The 27,498-nt window shown below is 43.7% G+C and overlaps 1 protein-coding gene across 1 annotated transcript; it reads right to left on the reverse strand.

The window, feature by feature from the left end:
* Window positions 3,688–26,198, reverse strand: LOC8071160 (zinc finger MYM-type protein 1). The gene is made up of 4 exons (XM_002445155.2): window positions 26,094–26,198; window positions 23,345–25,610; window positions 3,816–4,284; window positions 3,688–3,727 (listed from the first exon to the last, which is right to left on the reverse strand). The coding sequence occupies exons 1-4, from the start codon at window positions 26,196–26,198 to the stop codon at window positions 3,688–3,690; spliced, it is 2,880 nt and encodes a 959-aa protein (XP_002445200.2).

Below are 27,498 nucleotides of genomic sequence, written 5' to 3' on the forward strand. Positions count from 1 at the left end.
GAACATCAGTGGAGCCGGTGCCGAAATACTTTTCGTCTCACCAAACAAGGACAAACTCCGTTACGTCCTCAGGATCCTCTTTCCAGCATCCAACAATGTCGCCGAATACGAAGCATGCTTGCATGGCATCCGATTGGCTATCAAACTGGGAGTCAAACGCCTTTACGTCCACGGTGACTCTGCTCTAGTCATCAACCAGCTAAATAAAGAGTGGGACACAACTCACGAAAAGATGGACCTCTACTGCAAGGAAATCCGGAAATGGGAATCCAATTTTTACGGCATTGAATACATCCACGTTGTCTAGGATAGAAATCAGGCAGCAGATGCATTGTCGAAGATAGGATGATCCCGGGCCCAGATTCCGCAAGGCGTCTTCGTCCAGGACATCCACACGCCGAGCGTCGGCATGGACCTGGTCGACAAGCCACCCAACGAAGCAATGCTCATCGACGATACCACTCCGACAACCAGCAGCCACGACTAGCGCACTCCTTTCATCAAGTATCTCTCGGACGGTTTAGGATTTGAAGATAAAACAGAGAACGAGCGCCTTATCCGGCGATCTAAAAATTACATATTGGTCGATGGCAAACTTATGCGTAAAAATGCAAGTTCAGAAGTCTTGCTGAAATGCATATCTCAAGACGACGGCGTCAAGCTCCTAGATGACATCCATGCCGGGTCCTGTGGCAATCACGCCGCCTCCAGAACACTGGTCAGGAAGGCTTTCCGAGCAGGTTTTTACTAGCCAACTGCAGTCGCTGACGCTGAGAAACTGGTCCGACATTGTGAAGGATGCCAGTTCTTTGCCAAGCGGACCCATGTACCCGCTCACAAGATCCAGACGATTTCGTCGTCCTGGCCTTTCGCCTGTTGGGGTCTCGACATGATCGGGCCATTCAAACCGGCTCCCGGCAACTCCAAATTCGTGTTCATGCTAATCGACAAATTCTCGAAGTGGATCGAGTACATGCCACTGGTCAAAGCAAGTTCAGAGAAGGCTGTGGAGTTCCTCAATCAAATCATACATAGATTTGGGGTCCCCAACAGCATAATCACTGACCTGGGTACTCAGTTCACTGGCACTACATTCTGGGACTTCTGTGATGACAGAGGCATAGTCATAAAGTACGTGTTGGTAGCCCACCCACGAGCCAACGGCCAAGTGGAACGAGCAAATGGAATGATCATCGATGCTTTAAAGAAAAGGTTGTATACGAAAAACGACAGAGCACCAGGACGATGGATGAAAGAGTTACCGGCCGTGGTCTGAGGTCTCCGAACACAGACTAGTCACAACACGGGGGTATCGCCCTACTTCATGGTTTACGGGGCTGAAGCAGTGCTCCCTTCGGATGTGGTCTTCGGATCTCCAAGGGTTGACCATTTTGACCAGTCTTCAGCCGACCTCGCCAGAGAGCTCGAAATCAAGTGCACAGAAGAAAAGCGCCTAACTTCGTGCCTCCGAACAGCAAAGTATCTCGAGGCTATTAGGTGGTACCACAATAGAAACGTCAAAGACCGCTCCTTCGTGGTCGGTGATCTGGTACTCAAATGGAAAACAAGCCAGGAGGGAATGCACAAGTTGTCTACACCTTGGGAAGGACCCTTTGTGGTCGCCGAAGTTACACGCCCTACATCTTACACACTGGCGTACCTAGATGGAACACGCTTGCCCAACTCCTGGCACATTGACAAACTGTGCCGTTTCTATCCCTAAGTACCAGTATTTTCCATTTGTAAATCTTTTGTGATGAGTAATAATAAAATTTGTCTTTTTTGCTATATACTTTTTCATACGCAGAATATTCGACAAGTGCCACAATTACCTTCCAGGACAAAGGTCCTCAAGGGCCAGCAACTTGACTCAGTGATACATCACTCAAACAAATTTACAGCGCTCAAAACCATGGTTATGATAAATCACGGTTTATTACAAACTTTATACACAAAGTTTACAATAAACACCCCTCTGGGCGGTCTCTAGTCTACTCCTACAGACTACTTTACAGGCCTACTGCTCGGGCTGATCACCCGCTCGGCTCTGCTGTCCCGCCGAAGGGGTCGGGGCCACCGGCGTCTGGCTGGTCGAGACCGCAGGCGTCGACCGCCCATCTCCCGCAATGGACGCCCCCAACAACTCCCTAGCTAACCTGTCTGATCCGGGCCGGTTGATGGGAGTTGACGTCCCACAGAGATTTATGTCGCCGATCACTGTCGACGACAGATCCAGCAAGCCGACACGAAGGTCATCTACCTCCTGCGGTCCAACCTCCTTGGGATACCCCCTCTCCAGCCGGGATAAGTCGACCAGGGGGTAGTGGGCACGTACCATGCTGAGGACGTGCGCTCCGGCAAACTCCCCGGCGTCCTTGACGAACTGCTGAAGCCAACCCCACGCCTGCTGCATGTGCCTTCTCGACCGAGGTCAGCCTCGGTGCGCAGGGCTGGTCTTCTGGGAGCTCGGGGCTGATCAAGTCGAGTACAGGGGCCACTCCTTTCCAAATCTTGATACAGTTGGTCTTCCAAGAGTCCCGATCCTTGACCAGCTCGTCGAGGTGCTTCTTAGTGTTAACTTTAAGCACTATGACAAAATTACCAAAGAAAACCAAGCAAGAAGTCAGTATAAACGTGAGAAAAGGAATACTGCGTAATCACAAAAGGGCGAAACGGCTCTTACCAGCCAACTCCCGACTCTTGTTCTTAAGCTCCTCGTCAGCCTGGCGCCCGACCTCCAGTGCGCAAGTACGCTCCTGGTCGAGCCGCTCCTTTTCTTCTCAGAGGCGCCCAATCTCCTCCTCCAGATCTGCAGAAATAACCGCTGGTCAACAAAACCGACCATGCAGTTAAGACAACTGCTCGGAACACATGACTTACCTTTCTTCTCCCGATCCTTGTCGGCTAGTCGCCGATTCAGATCGATCAGGTGCTCTTCCTGAGATGCCTTCTCGGCCGTCTTCTCCTCGGCCTCCGACCGAAGACGGTCTACCTCCACGGACAGGGCCTTGTTCTCGGTGATGATACCCTCAATTTAGTCGAAGCACCTTTTTTGGTACTTCGCCGTTTGCATTGCGCCCTGCAAGAAATATATATATTGTTCAATGAACAAGCCACCAGTATATACACATTCTGGTCGAGTACAGGACCACTCACCTTAACTTCATCGATGAGCCATTTGGCAGCGCGCTCTACCCTTGCCGCCTCCTCGATCTCGACGAGTTCTTCGTGACCAATAAAGTGGTCCCCACGTTGGCGCCACACGTACACGTGTTGGCGACCATCATGGGGGCGCCCTTGGATCTCCTCCACTTCGTCATCGGGGGCCGCCTGGGCCTCCTCGCCCTCCGCGCTACCCCCAGCCGTGGTATCGGGTATCAAAGGACCCTTACCCCGACTAGGGGAGCCCTTTGGCGAAGAAGCCTCTACCCGGGGTGGAGTTGGGGTCCTCCTCTCTTCAGCTGGTGGGGGAGTCGGGGCTTTGTCTCCCTCCTCTGCGACGCTGCTCGGGGGAGGTGTCCTTGCAGCCTCATCGCCCCTTGTCAGGGTGTTCCCCCCGGTCTTCACTTGAGCCGGGTCCTCCTTGACAGTCTCCGCCACGGTTGCAACCGCGGGCTACTCCTCAGTCTGCTCTTGGGCGGTCTGCTCGGTGGCGTTTTCAACGACAATCGCCGGCTCGGCTGTTCTCTAGCCGGCGACGTTGCTCGGATCAACGTCCGATGCCGCACTAGCAGCAGAAGACATCACGCCAACGTCAAAAGTCATAAAAAAACAACAAGTAGGAGGAAGCGCAGAAGACAAGTTATAAAACTCACAGGTCAGAGTGTCTGTGTGTTGGTGCGAAGAACCTCCGCCTGGTCCTCCCAGTCGCCACTGCTGCCTCTGCCCCTCCAAGTCGTGTCGGCTCGGTGTGCGGAGCAGGAGGATCACTGGTCACCCGACCAGCATCGATCGGCGCAATGTCACGCCGACTGCGTGGCCTTCGGACCAAGGACGGTGCAGCCTCTTCCTCTTCTTCCTCGTCGTCAGCAATCCTCACGAGTCGACGACGCTTCGGGGCCTGGCTGGTCTCCGCCAGCAACGCCTCCATGGGGGATGGTTCCACGGCCATTGGCCTCTTCCCTGCCACCCTGTCCTCGGTGGTCGGTGCTGGTCGGTTCTGATATTCTTCGCTGCTGGTGTATTGAGGACACCGACCAGCTTCGCCCTCCGATGGGTCCATCCCTGCAGGATGGTCCATACCAGGTGCCAGCGATACGTACACCGAGCACCGGTCAATATCGCCTATATGTAATGCAACAACGACAAGTTATCAGTCAAGAGACTACAGTGTTCACATAACAATACAAATTAATAAAGGTACTCATTTACCTTACAGTGTTCACATAACAATACAAATTAATAAAGGTACTCGTTTACCTTAGGAGCTGGTCATCCCAGCTTGAAGGCGTGCATCCGGTCATCACTTCTAACGAAGTTATCATCAGACAAGTTGAATAACTCGTTCATCAGCTGCTGGACCTCTACCTTCTCCAGACCATCCGGGCACATCCTGTTTGGGTCTTGGCTCCCTGCGTACTCATACGCCGAGTGTACCCTCCTCTAGCAAAGCATCACCCGATGCACAAGGAAGTTCCCGACCACACCTGGCCCGTCCAAGCGGAACCAGTCGATCAGGCTCATCAGCTCTGCCACTTGCCCAGTGTATTCTGGACGGTCTGTCGAGCTGACCCTCTTCTTGGGTGAAAGAGCATCTAGGCCCCTAGTGATTTCGGTGATTAATGACAATGTTGATTACTATGACTAACGAGTGTTTTGCAGAGGCAAAGTCATTAGTGAGGTCATGGTAATAGGTACTCGATGGACAGGGACGTACATGCCTACTTAATAGTGGAAATCGTTTCGGTTTTCAAAGGATGGATGGACATCGTCAAGACTAGACTAGGTCTAAGTGCCATATGGTGAAGAAGGGCACTTAGAGTAGTTTAGGACTTTGTTTTTCTTTGACCGTACTATTAAGAGGGGCTTTGATCTAGTAGCTTGACTTAGGCAAGGCTTTAGGTTTAGGTGTTGTGCACACTTGGTAAACCTAGCACTAGGCAGCTCAGAGATAGTCCTTAGATCGAGAGGAACCAACTTCGTTTTGGAGCGATCGCGTTTCGACAAAGTTAGGGTGCCTAAGTAGGCACCGGACGCTGCACCAGACGCTGAGTGGTAGCGTCCGGTGAGGTCCTTAGCCGTTGAGAGTTTGGGTGCCTTAGGGTTAGGCACCGGACGCTGGCACCGGACTCACCGGGCAGCGTCCGGTCCCACACCTAGGGAGGTTGTAAACCTCCCTTGAGTACCGGACGCTAGCACCGGACGCACCGGGTAGCGTCCGGTCCCATACTCAGGGAGTTTGTAAAACTCCACCGAGCACCGGACGGTGCACCGGACGCTGAGAGGTAGCGTCCGGTGACCTGTCAGACGCAGGTACAGTTAGCCGTTGTGTGTCACCGAACGCTCGGTGCAGAGCGTCCGGTGCAACATTAACAGCGTCCGGTGACCCCGTTTTCAGTGGAAAATGGTTGGTTGACCTTTGGACTTCGTGGGGGGTATTTATACTCCTTCACCTCGTCCATGAGAGGTCTCTTGCCCATTTGAACATCTGAGAAACTTGTTGTGGAGCAAGAGAGTAGCAAGAACCTAGAGAGGATTGAGTTTTGAGAGATTTCTTGTGAGAATCCTTCTCTAGTGAATTCCAAGAGTCAAGTGTGCATCCACCACTCTCTAGAGCCTTGTTTGAGTCAAGTGATAGTTATTTGCTTGTTACTCTTGGTGATCGCCATCACCTAGACAGTTTGGTGGTGATTGGAGGCACGAAGACCGCCCGGAGTTCTTGTGGGTGGCTTGTGTCAAGCTTGTGAGCGGTTTTGGGTGATTCACCGCGACGGAGTGTCGAAGAATCAGCCCGTAGAGAGCACTTGGTCCTTGCGCGGACCAAGGCGGAGCAAGACCCTTGCACGAGTGCTCCAATGAGGACTAGTGGAGAGTGGCGACTCTCTGATACCTCGGCAAAACATCGCCGAGCACTTTCTTCCACAACTCCTTTACATTCTAGCATTTACTTTGTGTTTTTACATTCTTAGAATTGCCATGCTAGAATAGGATTGGAACTAGGTTGCAAAACATTTATCCGGTAGCTCTCTAGTCACACTAGGCACAAGGGGTTGAATTGGAGCTTATAGGTTGCTTAAATTTTTAGAGAAGCCCAATTCACTCCCCCTCTTGGGCATCTTGATCCTTTCATTGGGGATGTAGCCCACATCGCAGAACGTGGCGCTGCCCGGCTCTTCCCTAACGTAGAACCACTTCTTGTACCATTCGGTGAGAGAAGTGTTCCATGGGCAGCTGAGGTACCGGTTCTTCATCCCGTCGCGTAGATTGAGGTATACTCCACCTGCAATCTTGGAGCCTCCAACTGCTCCTTTCTTCCTCAAACAGAAAAGATAGCGGAAGAGATTTAAGTGCGGCTCTATTCCAACATAGGCCTCGCATAGATGGATGAATGTGGAGATAAGAAGAATAGAGTTCGGGTGCAGATTGCAAATCCCGATCTCATAGTAGAGAAGAAGACCCTGGAGATAAGGATGGATGGGAATCCCAAAACCCCTTTTAAAGAAATCCTCAAAGACTACAATCTCACCGGCGTGGGGGTCGGGGTAGCTCTCCCCCTCCGGTGCCCTCCATCCTCCGAGTTCCTGATTGTGCAGGAGTCCCTTTTCGACGAGGTCGTTGAGGGATCTTATGTTGCTCTGGAATTTCTTCCATTCCTTGGCCATCATCTCAGCCCTCTTTTTGGCATCGCTCTTTGCCATTTCAACTCTTGGAAAGTCTTGAGCTCGGTTTTGAGGTTTGAAGGTGCTGAGAAAGATGGAGGCTGGGCAAAAGTATGCGACTGCCGGGTAAAAAACAAGGATATGACCTTAGGCTTTTATAACAACAAGCCCACCTCTACCACTTCTCGCATTCTGGAGAAGTGGGCGGATCCTGCACCGGCCGCGGCGTTTCGGTTCTCAATAGTTATAGCAGTTAATATGGTGGTTTTTCTGCATAATCGATGGTTTCCTTTTCTTGAACCGCGCAAAGAGCGGCGGTACAGTTACCAGGCGCACCTTTTTATGCAACAGCCTAACAATGTGACAGGATGCTCTGTCACATCGCGCATTAATGCGGTGATATGCTTTTTTCAAAGAAAAGTGGGTCTGTAGGAGGAACGAACATGACATACTTGTTGACTGCACCGATCACCGAGCATGACATGCTCGGGGACTGGTCGACCAGTTTGTTCATTCGACATTTCGATTGACTGTACCGACCATGAGCATAACATGCTCGGGGACTGGTCGACCAGTCTGCTAATTTGATATCTCGATTGATTGTACCGACCACCGAGCGTGATACGCTCGGTGACTGGCCGATTAGCACACTCGTTTGAAAATCTGGGGACTGTTCTTCTCAGTTACATATGAATTGGACTCATATACAACTGAGGGGTAATTTTATTTTTTAGACCTTGCTACAAGGCTCATACTTCGCCTTCCAGCAAGCTTGGGGACTACATCGGTACGATGCATCTGGCGATGCATCTCAGTTTTAGAATTTCTATGAAGACTTTTTTGACCCTCGCACCACGTGCCCACGTTACCTACTACCAGGCTCGAGGACTAAGTGGGCACATTTCACCTTGCGGTGAACATGCTTGCTTTTTGAAAGCCTATACTTTTTAGAAAAGTAAAGTGGGCACACTTCATCAGGAAAGAAATCTTTTTTTGATTAAGAGCACCATGCATTCTTCGAACAACCTGCTTCTTCGATGTTGATGTTGATCAACTGGTTTTCATGTTGGTTAAAATACTGTTGCAACTGTTCGGGCGACTTTCATGCTAACTGAAGATATCAAGCCTCACTGGTCGAAGAAGCTCAAGACGGCGTGTTACATCATAATACATGGTGCTCGGGGACTAGCTGTGGGGGTATAAACCCCTATACCCTTACGGCTAGACTTGGGCCAGGAGGCTTGGCCCATCACGAGACAGTTCGATGTTTGATCCAACTATTCGGAGTTTCGCGCAAGGAAACAAGACGTGGAGATCAAGCTGGATTCTAGTCGGTTGGAATAGGAATTGATATCGTACTATCTATGGCAATTGTAACCGACTCGGTTGGAATAGGAATTGATATCGTACTATCTATGGCAATTGTAACCGACTAGGATAGGTTTCCAGATTTGTAACCCTGCCTTCTGAACTATATAAGGAGAGGCAAGGGACCCCCCTAGGACATCGAATCTCAACTCAACACAATCCACAGCAATACAATCAGACGCAGGACGTAGGTATTACGCCCACACGGCGGCCAAACCTGGATAAAAACCTTGTCTGTGTCTTGCGTCACCATCAAGTTCGTAGCTTGCGCACCGTCTACCGATAAACTACTACCGTGGATATACCCCAAGGTAGACTGCCGACTAGCTTTCGTCGACACTTCCCCATGAGTCACATGCTTACTCTTATCATTCTCTCTCTGATCTTCACTCTCCCACCTGGTATCTGCTTTCCCCACTCTCTCGAGCCCATTCAACATCTCTTGCCTCCAAACCGCCCCTCTCCTATGTTTCGATTCAAGGCTGGGCCAACGACCCTGGTCCAGTCATGGGCACAACCCCTACAACGGTCAATGATATTGCTATCTCTCCCTAGATCTACTCTCCCTTAGCTCGCCTCTAGTATCACCCTAAAGTGGACTGCCTAGAGCAAGGCACAGCATGAGCCCTAACAATGGGCAAAGGGTGCAGTGAATTTTCTTTTTTGTGAAAAATAAACATCACTTCGGGTGAGCAGCTCATAGTGAAACATCAAAGCTAACACTACCAATTACCCACCGACATTCGTAATCTGGTTATTAAAACTTTTTTGAAACCAGTGGTCCTGCTGGTTTTGGGTATTGCGTTTCCATGTCGTTGTGGTCCTCATGGACACACCACACAATGTGGTGCGACCATGCCATCGATGATGTGTGAACAGTGAGAGTACGGTGATCAACTTCTAGGGCATACACATAGCACACAACATGGCGGTAGGGTCCATGACTCAGACTCCAAGCAGTCGAGCGTGGTGAGCACGATCAAGTAAGAGAGTTAATAATTGCTTATTACAAGTCCATTGTTCAACAAATTTGTTTGTTTCATTGGTTAATTACCTAATTTGGTTGGCTAATTTAGGTATCATGGCAAGAGTATATATGGATCAGAGATAAAAGGAGAGCCAATGGTGCCGAAGTTAGAGTTATAGTACAATAACTTTTATTTGGCAAAATTTGCTATCGGATATTAAAAGTGGTAGCCGTTTGCTGATGAACACCCAAAATGGATCTGTTTGCTACAACACACTCTGGTTTGTGTCCAATTTTGCCATAGGACACCATGGCTGTTATTTTATTCTTTTCCACCGGTTAAGGATAGAGAACATTTCATTATTGACATCCGGTGCCCCCAAGCCATATTCGGGATAGACCTGACCTGGACCTACCTAGACCCGACAGTTAGGGTTTACAGTGAACGTCACTAAATTCCCCAATATCACTCTCGCCACAACCATCAACTCCACTCCAATGCCTGCTGTGCCACTGTCCACTCTAGTGTTGATCATCGCTGACACCTCTAGCCTCTGTCACTGTCCTCCATAGGGGACTAAGGATCTATAGCAACTCCATGACAAGAAGATGAAGTCCCCCACTGAGAAGAATGCACAGTGCCCTAGTTCTCCACCAAGGGTGCTTCAATTCAAATGGATTCCAAAAGGGCTAGTTTTCTTGAACCCATACTCGTTTGATTTGTTTGCCTGCAGATCCATTAGAAAGACTATTGTGGCTTGAAATCATTTAGTTTGGATCTCATGTTTTTTATTTGGGATGGACGACTGCTATAGGGTGGCGATTAGAGTACCTGCCTATGTGGAGCAAAGACTAGATGAGCTCGATGATTATCATGTACACTAACTTCATGCGTGTGTTGGAGGAGGACACCACCAATTGGATAGATTTTAATGCTATGCTTGTTGAGGAGGTAGTTCATGGGAAGGATCAAGCACTGAAGTTACCCCTTTAACAAAACCAAGGATGAGACTACACCTATAGATTCTGAATCTGCTCTGCTAGAAGCATTTCATGTGCACTGGGACAGTAGAAGGCATCCATTGATTATAGAGGTTGTTGACACTGGACCTTGCTTAGTTCAGTCTGAAGTTCCTAATGCCAATGCATCTAGTGATCCACAATCTGCTATTGGCTTCAAACTGCTCCTTCCTATATGCAACAGAGCAGTAGGAAGGCAAAGGAAAAGAATCTTGGTCGGTCTTGAAGAAGGTGGGTCAAGCAGCAAGGGCAAGAGGTGTAAAAGTTGTGGTATTTGGCCACCTCTAGAAAACCTATAATGAAACAGTCATAGACCCTAATGCACAACTACCTGCACCACCAAAGAAGAGGAGGACTTACCAACCAAGTGTGGTTGAGATTATAGAGACCACAAATGATTGATCCAAAAGCAAGAAAAGGAAGGCCTCCTTGAAGGGGAAACAACCCAAGAAGAAGAAAGCAACTCCTGCTGAGCCTACACCTTGTGAACAAGCCACACAATATGTGATCAGACCCTATATCTCTTGAGTCAGATTTTTTAGTTTGTTTACTACTCCCTCTATCTCTAAAAACTTGTAATGCATTTGCACTCGGTATTGTCATAAACTAGGTTTGTAGTGAACTTGGTATGGTTAGTAATGATCGAAATGTATTAAACTTGGCAATATCAGTTAAACTTGGTACTGATTGAAATGTATTAAACTTGGCAAAGCCAGTTAACTACATTTCATTACATTCATTTCACAAACCTTACAAAGCAAAGTTCGTGCATTGTTATACACCAACATGCACATGGCAACAAAGCTCACAACTCCTACAAACACACAAGCCACATTCACCCACCTATTCACTCTCTCCTCTCCAGCTATGCTATTGATAGCAATCGTCTGAGAAGTGCTCAAGTTCAACATAGCCGTCTCCATTGCCTTCATGCCCACCATCACTACTGCAATGTCACGACACATTCTGCACTTGCTAGCTTCCATATGAGGAAAGCACACTTGCCATTTTTTGCGACGAAGAAAGAAGAATTATATTAGATAATAGCTAGGTACATGAATACATTACAAGCACTCTGGATTACATATATTTCCAGAACAAAATCATCTAAATTATACCCAAACTGTGAATAGCTTTAGATCTCAACATTCATGTAGGCGGAGTTGAGAAACTTCTTCTTCCTGATGTCTTTCTTCTTCTTCTTCTTCTTCTTCTTCTTCTTCTTCTTCTTCTTCTTCTTCTTCTTCTTCTTCTTCTTCTTCTTTCTGCCACCAAAGAATGACAGATCTAACCACGATAAAATAGAGAAGAGACAGGAGAAAATTATTCCATGGCCGAACTCTAAAAAAAATTATTCCATGGCGGCGACACCATCTCCGTCTTCATGTTGTCGTCCAGAAATAAAAGTCTCCATATCGTCTAATCGGTGAGGATGCCGACGTCGTAGTTGTTGTCCACATCTTCAATGGAGCCGCCATGGAGAAAACATTTTCACCCTACCGTCTCACCGTCGCCGGAGAAGAGGAGAAAATAAATCCCCAAAACCAAAAAAACTTGGCATGGAAAAACTATAACCCTAAATACTCGATCTAGTAGAAAATCTTATTAAAAACGATGGATCTCCACTCCCTCCAACCTCTGGTAATTATCACCAGAGGAAGGAGGGACGGGGACCAACAATTATGACTGTAGGACCGGCGGCGGCGGGGTGGTAGCTGAGACGGGGCCAATCTGCTCAAAACAATTTGTGTAATCACGCTCATACTTGTCATTGTTTTGAGTATAGAACTCGCCCAGTCCCGATTTCTGCAAGTATAAACCTGCTTATCTAGATTGTTTTGAGTTATGCAGGCCCGCTCCACAATGGTTGGTGTCAAACTAGCACAATGACTATGTCTCTCTCACTCTACGCGAATGCGCCGAGCCTATTGCCATCCTGATCCGGCCCCTGCTTGCCCTATCCGATCGAGGACGCCCACCCACTACAGCCGCAACCTGTGCCGCTGCTGCCACCGCGCCCGCTTTCTTTGTCGTGGAGATTTGGGAGGACAGTGAGAGTGAGGCAGATGGAGAGTGCCTTGAAGTATATAAGCTGGTCCAACCAGACCAGGTACTGCCTAACCGTTGGGTTCGGGTCGGTACAGGTTAGGTCTGTTCCAAATATGGCTCAAGGGCACTGGCAGTCAATAGTGAAATATTCTCTCTTCAACCGGTGGAAATGGATAAAATAAGAGATACGGTGCACAAAACAGTGTCTTCTAGCAAACAACTTTATTTTTGGTGTCGGCTAGCAAACAACCACAACTTGTACGCTGGCAAATTTTGCCTTTTTATTTGTGTTCTTTTATATACGATTTGGTGAATCGTCATGACAAGGTACTGACCATAGATTTGAGGCACTTTGTACGTATCCTATCAAGTTCACTATGCCTTAACAATTTTCCCGTCCTTCGCCATATGAGTACTTAGCAAATACATGCTAACTGCTAAGTAACTTATTAGCATGTCGTGTGCATGGCAGTTGGCAGAGCACACACGCATCATGCTGATACAAGCACATGCATGCATGTGTGATTTATATATGCATGCACGTGTGAATATTATCCTGTGAGGCCTTTGGTGGCCTGATGGAGCAGTTGTGCATTGTTATTAAAGAGGATGGCCCATGTCCTGTTGGCCAGATTGAATTGGACTCGAGACCTATCGGATTTAAGTCTATATATTTTCTCGCAAAAAAGGTCTACATATACAGTCAATTTGATGCTTTTTTTTTAAAAAAAAAGGACAGCTTAATTATATATAGAGGATCAACATGATTACAATCATGGGCTAAATCCACCGACACGCAGACCGGAATGTTATGAGCAACAAAAACATAAGAAAGTTCTCTCTTACCAATCATGGGCTAAAGCCACCGACACAGCTCATGAGCTACCTCATTTGCACTCCGATTACATTCCGAGATTCTAACTTCCTGAAAGTTCTTGAGGATTTCCTTCGCTTCTTCTATGGTATGACCTAATATAGATTGGTTTTTGCACTTGTACGTCCTCTAGATGATGTACCGTTGCGAGGCCCGCGGTCTGATTCCAACCCGAGGCGCCCTTCCATGAGGATAGGGTGTGTTTTGGATGCAGTTAGACATTCTGCTTCTTTCGCCGACTTGCATCGTTGGTCGCTTGACCATCCAAAGAACAAAACCAACTCGCTCAAATGGTTCCTTGCAGTGAAACCAAGGCCGGCATGAACGGAGACGGGGTGGAAACCTGCATCCACATTTACTTTTTCAGAATAGATTAGACCCGAGGTTGGGTATTTAATTGGAGTTAGGTGATTTTATGGAGAAATCCTTGTGGTGCTTTTGGAGGGCACAGTGCACACGTAATATTGGTAATAAATAAGATTCCAATTAGCTTGTTATAGATTTTTTTTCATAAGGTCTACTGCTATGATATTGCTAATTGTTTTGCTATTGTCGCTAGCTAATGACGCTATCACTTTGCTAAACACTCTATTTAGTTCAGTCGTAAAGTATTTTTATAGCGCCGCTAAACCAATTCATTTCTTAGTCTACGAAACTATAATCTCTCCGTGTTAGGTTCTTTACTTAATCAATGATGTGTTTTGAGAGCGTCGTTGAGCTCTTGATGGATATTAGGAACAATACAATAACGTCACATAAGGACCTAGTACGTTTGAAATCAAGATCGGAGCTTCACCCAGTTGGTCAAGGGAACAAAAAATACGTATTATCTTCCACAGCCAGCTACAAATTGACAACTGATGGGAAAAGAGCAATGTGCGTAGCTTAAGGGGCTTAAAAGTGCCAACCGGTTTCTCCTCCAACATCAAGAGGCTAGTCTCGATGAAAGACACACTACGCCATATCTCCACGTCTCACTGCCAGATTTTGAATCGACACTGGTAAACCGGCAATGATGGAGAATTAACATCAGCGCCAGTTCTTATGAATTGACACTAATGTTGAACCAACAGTGGTGTGGTTTTTAGAAAATAAGTCCAAAGATTTAATGAAAAATAGGAAAAAAAATATTTATTACTGGAAGAGGACCCACCGCAAACAGCCACATAGTCTACAAGACAAGTATGTATTATCTTCCTAAACCACCTACAACTTGACAACTGATGAGAGAGAAAAGAGCAATGTGCCTTAGCTTAAGGGCTTAAAAGTGTCGACCGGTTTCTCCTCCAACATCAAGAGTCTCGATGAAAGACACACTACGCCATATCTCCACATCACTACCGGTTCAAAAAACCCCATCACTATCGGATTTTGAACCGACACTGGTAAACCGACACTGATAGGGGATTGACATCTGTCAGTTCTTATGAGCCGACATTGATGTTGAACCGGCAGTGATGTGGCTTTCAAAAAATAAGCCTAAAAATTCAACAAAAAAATATTTATTACCGGAAGAGGACCCACACGCTCATAGTCTACAAGCACTACAATGAATATGTTGATCCATGACGAAATTTCTGTGACTGAATTTTTTTGTCCCGAATGGCCAAAGCCACACATGGCTGGTCCAGAAGCCCAGTTTGGGCCCATATTCTGTGATAGAATTCTAGATACCATAATAGATGGTCCAAAGCCCCTAATGAGTACCCTACTTTTTTTTGTTTAGAAAACCAAATCCATCCGTACGAGCTTGAGAAGCTAAAACAATGTATGCAAAACGCTGCAAGGTTCAAAGATTTAGGAATACCTGGATTAGTAAAAGCAGTTGGAAATAAAAGAGTGATGCCAGACAGAGTTGCTACAGCTGACCCTAGAAAGGATAGAGACTGTGATCCTCACTATAGTCCTGACCTTGACGAACCCATTGATGGAGATTGGCTTGACACTAACAGCTCTAAGATGCTAATTCTATCATTGCTTTTATGCTTCTCATGTGCCTAGATTGTTTGCTATAATCCAATATAAAACAATCCATGACATGTATTGATTGATCCATGTTTGCATATGTAATTCAGAAAGCATGTAGTAGCAAGGAAAGACATGCTTACATGGCTCCAGGTGGTGTCAAGGGGCATACTAAAAAGAAAGCGCTTGTAGTTCCGCCCGCTTGAGTGACTACAAGGGGAAGAAAAAATTTGCAAACTACACAAGTCGCTCGTGATGGCCCAACTCATAATAAAAGTCCTACCCACTGTTACAATACACTCCTCCACTTCATGCAGGCAACTTATGACAACTAAATTGTTTCTTACTTTATTACCATCTTTATGTTTGTTAAATAGTAGCCCATTCTAACTATATCACTTTTCAAGGTGATGGTGATCGGGATGGTATAGCCTAAGTTCATGGGGCCAATTAGGTGACCAATGGAGGTGATGAGGATGGTACACTCCATGGTCATGGGGCAAATCAGGTGGCCAGTGGAGCTGATCTGGATGGTATAGCACAAGGTCATGTGGTCAATTAGGTGGCTAGTGGAGGTGAAGGTGATGGTATAGCCCAAGGGCATAGCGATGATCAGGTGGACAGCAGAGGTGATGGTGATGGAGCCCAGAGTCGTGTGGGCAGTCAGGTGAATAGCAGATGTGATGTTAATGTCCAAGAAGAAGATGAAGCGACAATGGACACAAACTGTGAAGGTATGTTATGGCACCCTAATCCTCTTTGCCCTGTTGTTTGAGTTCAATAGTTTATTGTATTATTAACTAGTCAATCAAGTTTTCTTCCACTCACTTAGGTGTGGTTTTTTTGTTCATGTAGACCTAGAAAGGTAACCATGGGTTAGGGGAAAACAAAAGGAGCCCAACTGCACAGGATGACCCGAGCTCGGCGTGTGAAACTGCCGATGGTCATCAACGAAGGGGACATAAGGCTGCTATAACATGTTGTTGCTGCAAAGTTTGCAACACAATGCAACATTATAGTGAGGTGTGATATTCCTATCTTTCCCAAATGGTGTAAGTGCAATCAAGCCCTAGCTGTGGGTTTTGGTGATAATGACCACATGATTAGAGGACTAATGAGATTTATCGAGATGGCAAGCAGGTAAAATAAAATGAGGATAATATATAAGATGTGAGATGGAAAATCCCAACAAAATGATGCAGTGATGGACTCAAAGTGGAGTTTCGAAGTTTATCTTTTCACTCTTGAGTTTAGGCTATGCTGCACTATAAAGGGGGATGCAAATTTAATTGGACTGAGGAAGATAGAGTGCTCAAGCATAACAACTAAATCATAAAAGAGACACTCTAGCACTTCACGAGCACAAAAAATATTTTTTCAAGACTTGAGATGTCGTAAGTTATGGCACGAGTTAGAAGTTCTGACAGTTGTGCGGGTTGTGCGCAGTATTCTGCCTCCGAAGTTATGACGTACGTCATAACTTCCAATGTGAAGTATTGCACGTGCGCTTGCACTATAAGTTCCGACACGCGTCATAAGTTTCAACATCAAGCCAAATGGTTGCAGAGTATTTGTGGGCTTCGTAGTTGCATCATAAGTTCTAACACACGTCAAAAGTTCTGACATGAGCCATAAGTTCCAACGTCTGCCATAAGTTCTGACTCGCGTCATATGTTCTGACGTGAGCCATAAGTTCTGATGTCTGCCATAAGTTTTGACTCGCATCATAAGTTCTGACGCGAGCCATAAGCTCTAACGTCTGCCATAAGTTCTGACTCGTGTCATAAGTTCTAACATGAGCCATACGTTCTGACGTTGACTTATTCTGGTGAGGTCCTTTGACTTCGTTTGAATCTAACGTAGATCTAAATGGTTGGTATAAATAGCCCTCTCTTCATTTCTAACCACTACCCACTCATTCTACTCGACCAAAACCTTCAGAAAAGTGCTCTATAGCTCTCAAACTCTCCCCTTCTTCTCCTCTTTTCTCCTAGATTCAAATCTTGCAAGATTTGGTGAGAGAAACATCGATCAAAGCTTGAGCCGGCTAGGTGTTGCCTAAGAGCTCTTGATCTGTGGGAGAACCTTGGGGAGTTTGTATTACCCTTGATTTTCTAGTGAAGAACACAAGATTACCTTTGTGGTTGCTTGAGAGGCAAGGAGGTGAAAGAGACTCCAGCTTTAGTGGTCACCTCAACAACGAGGATGTACGCAAGCCTTAGTGGCGAGCCAAACCTCGGGATAAATCCTTTTGTCTCGTGTGCTTATTGTTGTTGTGATTACTTGAGATTACTCGTTCTTCATTGTCTCTCTCTCCCTCAAGCTATTTCTTAGGTTTTGGTCCTGATCTACAAATTGGTGGCACTCCAAGGTCAAGGAAGCACTTGGACTACTTCATCTTACCACTAGGAAGTGGGGTTGTAAGTTATTGCCATCACAAAGTTCATTTGAGCACTTGTAGTTCATTCCCCGTAGAACATCTGAAGTTTTGGCATGTGCCATATCTTTTGACAACGTCGAAAGCTTTGACCCGAGCTGTCATAACTTCCGACAATTGCTGACAAGTGACTTTGAGTTGTGTAGAAATTTTAGATATGCTTATTCACCCACCCTCTAGGCGACATCAAGGTCCTTACAGATGGAAGGACTACAAGGAGCCGTCTGCCCAGTCCATCCACATGATGTTTAGGATGCACTTAAAAGTAAGTCCCTATGGAATGTCATTGTAGCTTTAATCTTGTTTACTACTATCTAGCCAAATACTCCTTATCTATTAGCTTTACAATTAGGTTTGCTACGCAAGTTCATTTGATTCTGATATTTGTTTTCCATACTTATCTATGAAGATTTCAAAATAGGTTTGGTAGGCTAGTTCAGTTAATTCTGTTTTTTTATTTCAATAGTTAATTCTATTAGCCAACTCTAAAAATTTCTTGGCTACAACTGCTCCCTTGCTAATAATCTTTTGTTATCTATTTTGTATAGGCAAAGTTTGATATCAACATAAAAGATAAGAATGTTAAACTTGCTTGTTTTGAAATGCTGAAGAAAGCAGTTTGCCAACATTGCTATCAGCTAAAGGCGAAGTACTTTAATCCTTTCCCACTCCATTTGGTGACAAAAGCTTCTTCTGTGCCTAGTATGGATGATAAACAGTGGGAATCCCTTGTCCAATCTTGGTCATCTGACAAAAAATTGGTACGTTCTGTGCTTAAAGTTTGCCTCCTATATGCTAAAAGTTTTGAATAGGCAAAAAAAAAGTATGTTATGTTTAACATGGCTGCTGGTCATGTAGAGAAACTCTGAACTGAACAAAACCAACCGAAGACAAGATCAAGTACCATCAAACAACTGGCTCGCGCAGCTACATGGTGCATGTGGGAACTTTCGTAAGTTAATGTATCTTGCATTTAAGTTGTGAATACTATGGTACATGGTATGTATTAAGATTCCATAAGCACATGTAATTTGCAACAGAAAGGAAAATATGTACCATACACAATAGGACTAATGGGATGTGTAGTTGTGCATAGCTAATGGGATGCCACTTTGCTTCTATATGCATGATATCTCCTGTATTACATGTTGTTGATGATGAAATGTGATGACACTTTGCTTCTATATGCCCTTACTATAATACAAGTTATTGATGATGATAGTAATGCAAAATGCATGTTCTTTCACACTTAAATCAAGTGTTGCATAAATGTAAGTTTATGGTGACAATTGTATAGGGAGACGACAAGTTCAAAGAAAAGCAACCTGATGCAGTGGATATCTTCAAGGTGTGCCACTACAGTAAAAAGAAGGGCTACACACCATATGTTCAGTTTCTTGTTGTAAGTTAATTTTACCCCAAAAAAATTAGCCTTCATATTTGTCGTTGTATCTCATGAACCATGTGTTTTACTTACACTACTAGGATGAATTGGAAAACAGTGTGGCTACATGTGAGAAAGATGAAGAGGCCACTTCCGTGACCGAGGTAGTGACTGGTGTGCTTGCTAAGAAGACCAAGAAGCCCATTTCTACAGAATGTGGGAATTCAGAGCAAGAAGAAAGGCACACTTAAAGAACAACTAGCTGCAGAGAAGTTGGCAAAGGATGACCTCAAATTGAAAATGGAAGAGACGGCAAAGAAGTTATAAGAGTCTGAGCAAGCAAGGGTGGCAGAACAACAAGAGATGGCAAGGCAGCAAGTTGAGACTAATGCAAAACTTGTCCGTCTGTTGAGTAAGATTGGTAACACCTAGCCAATTCGGTAAGATGGTCTGGGTCTCTTGGCAACATTGTTGCTTTTTTGTTGCTTCATTAATTTGGGCTTCTGTTGTTACTGCTGCTGAGCTTTATGGTGCTGGATGGAAGCTCTTGATCACATTTCTGCTTTTGCTGCTGTTGAGCTAGATGGAAGCTCCTTTTAAGTTCTAGGAGACTTTGAGTGGCCAATGGACATGTGCTGGATTGACTGCTAATTACTGTCATGTACTTATGGACAAGTATTAATTATGTTATATGAGATGTGATGACTATTGTACAATTTGGTGATCTTGAAAGTCCGATGAAAACTGCTGTTTATTATTGATTATGACAACTGGTGTTTATTAGTGATAATTATTAATTAATTATGCCGATATTATTGATGAAATGTTCCTATTTGGCTAAATATAGGATTGGCCGAATTTGAATTGGGCCGATATGTAGAAGCAACCTAATTTGAATTTGGCCTATATCTAGAAGCAGCCCAATCTAAACTGGGCTGCATGCCCACTAAAAAGGCCCAAAACAGAAAAAGAAGGCCAAAATAAATGTGGAAAACTGCGAAAATTCAAAAAAATAAACAGGCTAGAAAACAACGCTGGCCCAAAGCTTAAATGGGCTGAAAGTTATTGTACTGAATCCTACGTGGCACAGGAACTTTCGACACGTCAGCAACCAACACTAGTCCATGAAAATCCGTGACCGAAGCAAACCAAGGTCAGTGATGGAAAATTCAGTCCTGACTTATCGGGCTGAGCCCAAGTCCAAACTGGGCTGGGTGGACATCCAGCGCATCGGTGACATATTTTTTCCCTAAAATCCATCACCGATAGATCGGATGCAATCTATGACGCTCGGTAGGTGAAAGAAAAAAACTATCATGGATGGCTATCTGTGACTGATTTTGCTCATTCTTGGACAGAATTTTCCATCTGTGACGGATTTTGCTCATTCTTGGACAGAATTTTTCCGTCATGTATCAACAGATCTTTTGTAGTGAAAATAGATCACAAGTCACAAGATTTTTTGTGCAAAAACATGCACTTCGTGGCCACTGGCACTGAAACCCTCGAGCTCTTGCTTCATGTCTTCAACCCCTAACCACTCCACCTCTAATTTGTTTGTGTCCAAATGAGATTTTTACCCTAGCCATTTTATGTTCATCTAATTTTAAAATGAGTATTTGAAATCATAAGGAATTTTAATAAAAAAGTTATCATCTACAAAGTTTTATAACTTTTAGAGATCTACAACTTTTATTTTGGTAGTTTCTCAATCCGAGGTAATTTACAAATTTTGAATTTCAAATTTGAGAAATTCAGACATAGTTTTCCATGACAAGGTGATTTTAAATGAAAAAGTTGTCAACCACAAAGTTTTATAATTTTTTAGGATCTACAATTTTTATTTTTATTGTTTGTCCATCTGAGATTGTTTTCAAAATTCAAATTTCATATTTTTGGAATTCAAATGTTGTTTTCTTTGACAAGATTACTTCAAATTAAAAATTTATCAACTATAAAGTTTTATAACTTTTCGAGATCTAGAACTTTTATTTTGGAATTTTCTCCATCCAATATCATTTCAAAATTCAATTTTTTAGGAATTTAAACTTAGTTTTCCAAGACAAGATGATTTCAAAAAAAAGTTATCAACTATAACTGTATAACTTCTCAAGATTTGCAACTTTTATTTTGGTCATTTATGCATCCAACTAGGAGAATGCCCGTGCGTTGCAACGGGAACACGTAATACTAACATAACATATTTATCTAAAATAGATACTACAATCATGTGTTTGAAATATCAATATTAAGTCTTCAAGAAAGATGAATAGTTAACATGTGAATCCAAATTGTAATAAGAAACTGAAACATTAACTTCATATTGCACGGGAACCAAGGTGCAGCTGATCACTAATCAAAGATGATCCAGAAATCATGCGTCTGTCTTCTTACAGCTGAAGCAGTTATTGGAAGTATCCTGCATATAAGTTGTTTCTTAATTCTTAAAGCTGAAGTACTATTGACTATCTTGAAAAAATTTGTATTGACAAGTGAGTCATTGCCTCTTTGTAGCTTTTCAGTTTTGGGAAGGAAATTTCTTACTGAAAGATGATTATTTTGTTCAGCTTTACACTGTCAACGGAATAGATATTTTATAGTTTTTTATGATGCAAGACATTTTGTCATAGTCTAAAACTATGAAACATACTATTTACAGCTAGATCAAACAGATAATTATTGTGTTCTTCATCTTAATGAATGGCAAACTGAAAATATGACGAGAATTAATCTGCTAATATTCAAAATAAGAATTAACCGAACGATTCAGGTCAACCAATTTCTTTGAAGCTGACATAATCTGAACCATGTCTGATTAGCCAATTAAAATTATTTTTAGCAATGTTTCTGTTCGCTGCCACAATTCAAATACTATTTTATGTGCAGGCCAGTGCCATTTCATCAACAATCATAATCAGAATAATCTTATCACCGGACAGGCAAGGAAGATGACGTAAACAACTGGGCCACGAAATTGTTGGAGACATAGATAAAAGGGTGGGCACAGGGAAGAGGAAGAGAATACCTGTACCTGAGGGAGGAGTAATTCTGGGAGGGGCTGAAGAGAACGCAACAGTGAGCGCCATCACGGCAGCCCTCTTCGCCAAGCCCTAGCAATACGCGCACTGTTAAGAGGAGGGTGAGTGCGAGGCCTATAGAGAAGTAAACGATGCAGGTTCCTATTGTTGAAGCAAATGATGCTGCCGAGCTGCTTGTACCAGAGAACGATGACCTCATAGCTGAAACAGAAAAACAAATTCTATTACAAAAATTAAGGGGAGATCATATTCCATTAGGGTGTTTTTATGCTTCTTTATGCATTGTTGTTCATGAATTAAATCAAGATCATAAGTAGTGCTAAGTCAGTGCTCTGTGTTTACTCGTCTTTTGATGTGTAAATAGTAACAAGATCATTGCATATCACGACATACTTCAATATATATATATGACAAACAAAATTCTTGATAGTGCCTCCATTAGACCAGATAGAGGAACAAAAATGAAGCAACAAGAACCATCAAGGACCAAGGTGTGTTCCTGGCAATGGGAGGCAGGAACACAGGAGTGTGCATCATATGACTCATATTTTAATTCAGGGTACAGGAGTAGAAAGTACCCCTGCCTAACAAGGTCAAGGGATACCATATAATTGCATCTTATGCAATCCAAATGCGAATGACTATAGTGCAATATATGCCAATTGTCACAAAAATGACCTCCTTTTCTAGTGATGGAAGAACTTCAAATAGGGATGCCATGCTCCATTTTGGAGCAAGTTAGGCATTCCATGCTGTGATCTCAGTTCTCGACACACCTATAAGCTCATTCAGAATGTTCAGTTCATCAGAATGAATTCTTATATAACTGGACATTTTTGCTAAATATGTAGGCGAACTGCTCCTTATCCAAATATTCATGCAGACAAGAAGATGCACCCTAGTTTCATGCATAATTAAAAACTCCATCGTGCTACTTGAGGAACATTCCAAGCTATTTCGCAGTGGCGGACGCAGGAATTGAAAATTGGGTGTACAGACTAATATAAAATCAAACCATTGTGGCCTATGTAAAGCTAAATATTCATCCATTTAAAGCAAACATTACTAGAGCAGAGTACATTAATAAAATCAATTAATACTTGCAATATTTGTAAAGTTTCAACTAACAAAGGAACATTACAAATTTATTCGACGAGACGGCTTTTGGAATCGAGAGATGATGTCTTCATCAGCAACACATAGAAAAAATTGCTTCTCAATGAAGGTAACCAGACAATCATTCAAGTACTGATCCCCCATGCTATTTCTTAGCTTGTTCTTTATGAAGTTCATCACTGAAAATGCTCTTTCCACACTTGCAGTTGCAACGGGTAGCAATAGGATTAATTTTAGAAGCTTGTAGACATATGAGTGTAAGACATGCTTATTTGTTGCAACAAGCAAAACTGAAAGCTCGGCAATACTTTTGACATTGCTAAATCTTTCATCACCACGCATATCAATAATAAACCTATCAAGCTGATACGTTAGACGCCTCAAGTCAGTGCTTAGGAAGTCCTTGGGATAAAACTTTGCGAGTTTTACTAAGCTGTCCTTGTCAAAAGAAGCAAATGAATCTTTAGGACTGAATGTTGACATGCAAATCAGCAGATCAGTGTTTACCTCATCAAATCTATCATTGAGTTCTTTAAGCTGTCTATCAATGACACCCAGAAACATGTCAACTTTAAAACGATGATAATTTGTGAGTTTGACATAGTACCTCTTTGATCTTCCAACTGACTTGTATCTGCCATCCATTTTAGGAACTACAATTTTGCGCTTCACACAAAAAGAAGTGACATCAGCAAGAAATCTCTCCCATCCATCATCCTGCCGCAGCAACTCAAGTTGAGTTTTTGTCAAAGATATGAGTGAAACAACATTAAGAATATCTTGATCTCTCTTTTGCAAAGCACAATTCAAGTCATCCGTGTACCCAAGTATGGTGTCCAGCAAATGTGCAAGGAACACAAATTCAAATGACTCAAAAGAATTCAATGCTGTTTGAGCTTTCGAAGATTCATTGTACTCAGGATCATCTCCAATTTGTTGAAGTACCCGTCGGATTGAACGATACATAAGAATAACATGATGTATCGTTTTGTAGTGAGATCCCCAACGAGTATCAGCTGGCCTAGCTAACCCCATCTCTTGATTCAGACCACGACCACTTTCAATTTCACCCAACTCTAATGCTTTAATAACCTCTTCAGCTTGAGCAGCTCGAAGCAGTTGCAACCTCTTATAAGAGTTTCCAATGGCAGTCAACAACAAACCAAGTTGCTCAAAAAACCATTTGCAATCTTGGTTCTCCCTAGCAACAGCCACAAGGGTTAACTGAAGCTGATGTGCAAAACAATGAATATAATAAGCAGAGGGAGACTCATCCATTATCAGTTTTTTCAGACCATTAACTGCACCCTTCATGTTGCTAGCCCCATCATAGCCCTGCCCTCTAATTCTAGACAAGCTCAATGAATGTTCCATAAGTAAAGTCTCAATAGCAAGTTTAAGGGTGGCAGAGGTAGTGTCCCCCACATGGACAACACCAAGAAATCGCTCAACAACCTGTCCCTTCTTATCAACATATCGTAGGCAAAGGGCTAACTGCTCCTTTTGGTACACATCACTAGATTCATCCGCAAGTATTGCAAAGTAGTCATCACCAAGATCATCTATGATAAGTTTAGTTGTCTCTTTAGCACAACAGTTGATGAGCTCCTTTTGTATCCTAGGGGATGTCAGCTTGTTGTTCTTTGGAGCATTCTTTAGACCAACCCTATTAACATCCTCAAAATTTTCTGCTAGCCAATTGAGAAGTTCCAAAAAATTTCCTTTGTTAAGAGACTCCTCACTTTCATCATGACCACGACATGCTAACCCTTGTCTCAAAAGAAACCTCAAGCACTTAAGTGAATAACTCAAACGTGCTTTGTAAATAACTTTCTCTTGTGTGGTTCTCTTCACTAAAGTATTTGAAATTGATGTTCCATTTACAGAGAACTTATCAAATTTTTCTTGAGCTAAACAGTGTGACTTGCAAGCAGCATGTTTGTCAAATTTCTTTGTATGATTCCAAAGCCTGAAGCCTCCATCCACAAAACTATTTCCACCTTTAGCTGTTTTACTCTTGAACAGATAGCAGATAAAGCAAAATGCAGCATCTAGTTTTACACTGTACTCAAGCCAACCATATGTATCAAACCAACTAGGTACAAAGCGACGTTTACCTCCAATATCTTTTCTTGGAAAATCATGTCCTCGAGGTTGACATGGCCCCAATGCAATATATCTTTTCCTCACATCAGCTTGGTCATTTGGATTATAACTTGATATGGGAATCCTCTCCCCAGGATCATGTGGAAGCCAATTAACATCATAAAATGCCTCTTCACTGAATTCATAATCATCAAATTCATCATTAGTTCTCTCATGTTGATCTTCTTCTACTCCCGTTGTTGGCATTGGATCTCCCATAACTTGAGGCTCTGTGCTTGTTGTCTCAGGTTCTGGATGCAATTGCACAGAAGGGAAATCACTTTGAATGTTGCTTTCCACTGTTTGCAATACCGGTGTCGAGTTACTAGCTATAGATGATTTTGGTTTCTTTGCTGCTCTAGTCCACAAAGACTTCAAATCAACATCTTTCAATCTTTTTACTTGACTAGGTAGTATGCCCGTGCGTTGCTACGGGGTAACTAAACTGTTATACTAAAATATACGGATCACACGACAAGATAAAATAATAATACTATGAAATTAAATACCAACATTAAAATGATATATAATCTAAAAAGCAAAGTTTTAGAAATCAGCACAGTCACAGAAGCGCAGCGTCATAGGTTTATTAACTCTATTTTACAGATCTTTTCGTGTATTGCAACGGAAACAAATAATGGCACCACATCCATTGTGATAAGAACAAAATAATACATGACAATTTTAAATTTATACGTGTGTTGTACAAATCCAAGAATCCTCTATTGTCCTTCCTAGCTTCACCTTATTTGTTGTGGCCACGTGGGTTGCCTCTAGAATACAATATTATTAATCGCATACTGTGAGTATTAGCTCTTACTTTTTGCATAGATATGAAAAGTTTAACCTTTCAATTTGCCATAATGCGCCTACGACGCAAGCCACCACCAATACCACAACTGCTACACTCACCGTGACTGCCACACTGTCTCGATCATAATGACCCTCTGCTCCCCACAACTGTGGTGGCTCAGGTTGCTTACGTGGAGTCAAAACGTTAGCTATCAAAATCAGCATCTCGCTCATATTACCTAAAGATTGGATCATGTCTCTAGAAGAAATACAAAAAACATGAATAAACATGAGCTAACACCAAGTGCAAAGATTGATTTAGAGATGCAATAATTGTTACTGGGTAAGATGCAACCATCTGCAAGGAAAACTTCTAGAAATCAATATATTTCTAAACTTGACTGAAACCAGCAATCATAACTTGCGAACTCAACAAATAGAATGGTGCTTTAATTTTGCACCATTTTTTCCTTACAAGTTGAATGGATCATGTCTGAGTTACCGCTGCAGGTGCCCCTTGCCCAGCTGTGCAACATTATTGATCTACATGCCATGTCCTGCTTCACTAATTTGATTAGTACCTACAAAGCCATAACAAATCACTAAATAGCGAATAGTTAATCTTAGGCAAAGCCAAAGAATTGACAGTGCAAACCTGAATGTAAAATTGGAGCACGACATCATATCCAACTAAGATTTGGGGACCTTTTCCAAAAATTAGGGTGATCTGCAAGTATAGATGGCCATCAGGCCGTGCTGGCCCGGCCCGGCGGCCCGGCATGCCGTGCCGTGCCGTGCCTACCCCGGGCCGCGCCGTGCTGTCGTGCCGGCCGGGCCGTGCCATCACCGTGCCTCGTGTCGGGGGTATGGCCCAAGGCACGACCCGCGGGCCGTCGGGCCGGCCCGAAGGCACGGTGGGCCACCGGGCCAAGGTCGTGTCAGGCCAGTAGCAGGCTTATATTTTTTTTTGTTTAGAAATAGCAGGCTACATTTCTTAACAAGCCAATCAGGATGGATGGATGGGCCAACAGACCTATATTTTCTTTTTTTAGAATTAAAAAGCTATATTTTTTACTGGGCCATTAAGCACCGGGCCGTCGGGCCGTGCCTGAGCCGTGCCACGGGCCACGGTGGCGGCCCAGGCACGGCCCAGTGCCTCGGGCCGTGCCGTGCCGTGCCGTGCCCGGTAGTTGTCAGGCCATGCTGTGTCCGGGCCGGGCCAAAATGTCGGGCCACAGGTTGTATGGCCAACTATATTTGCAAGCGGACTTTTCTTTCATGTAGGATCAGAACATTTGCCAATTCTTATCCTAAACCCTATAGACCAAATGGACAAACATCTCTAGCCATATGAATAACCTCAAACAAATATTTATTATAGACACTAATACATACAAAAATATAAAAGGCACTTCTTACTCAGGCCAGTCATATCGGTCTTCTAGTAGGGCTCATTTGTTTCCCCTCAACTTCACCTCTGAAGAATTATCTAGCTGCTGATGTCAGTTGAGGTACCTAGTCACAG

This window comes from Sorghum bicolor, chromosome 7 (assembly GCF_000003195.3).
Source record: "Sorghum bicolor cultivar BTx623 chromosome 7, Sorghum_bicolor_NCBIv3, whole genome shotgun sequence".
In the NCBI taxonomy this organism is placed as follows: Eukaryota; Viridiplantae; Streptophyta; class Magnoliopsida; order Poales; family Poaceae; genus Sorghum; species Sorghum bicolor.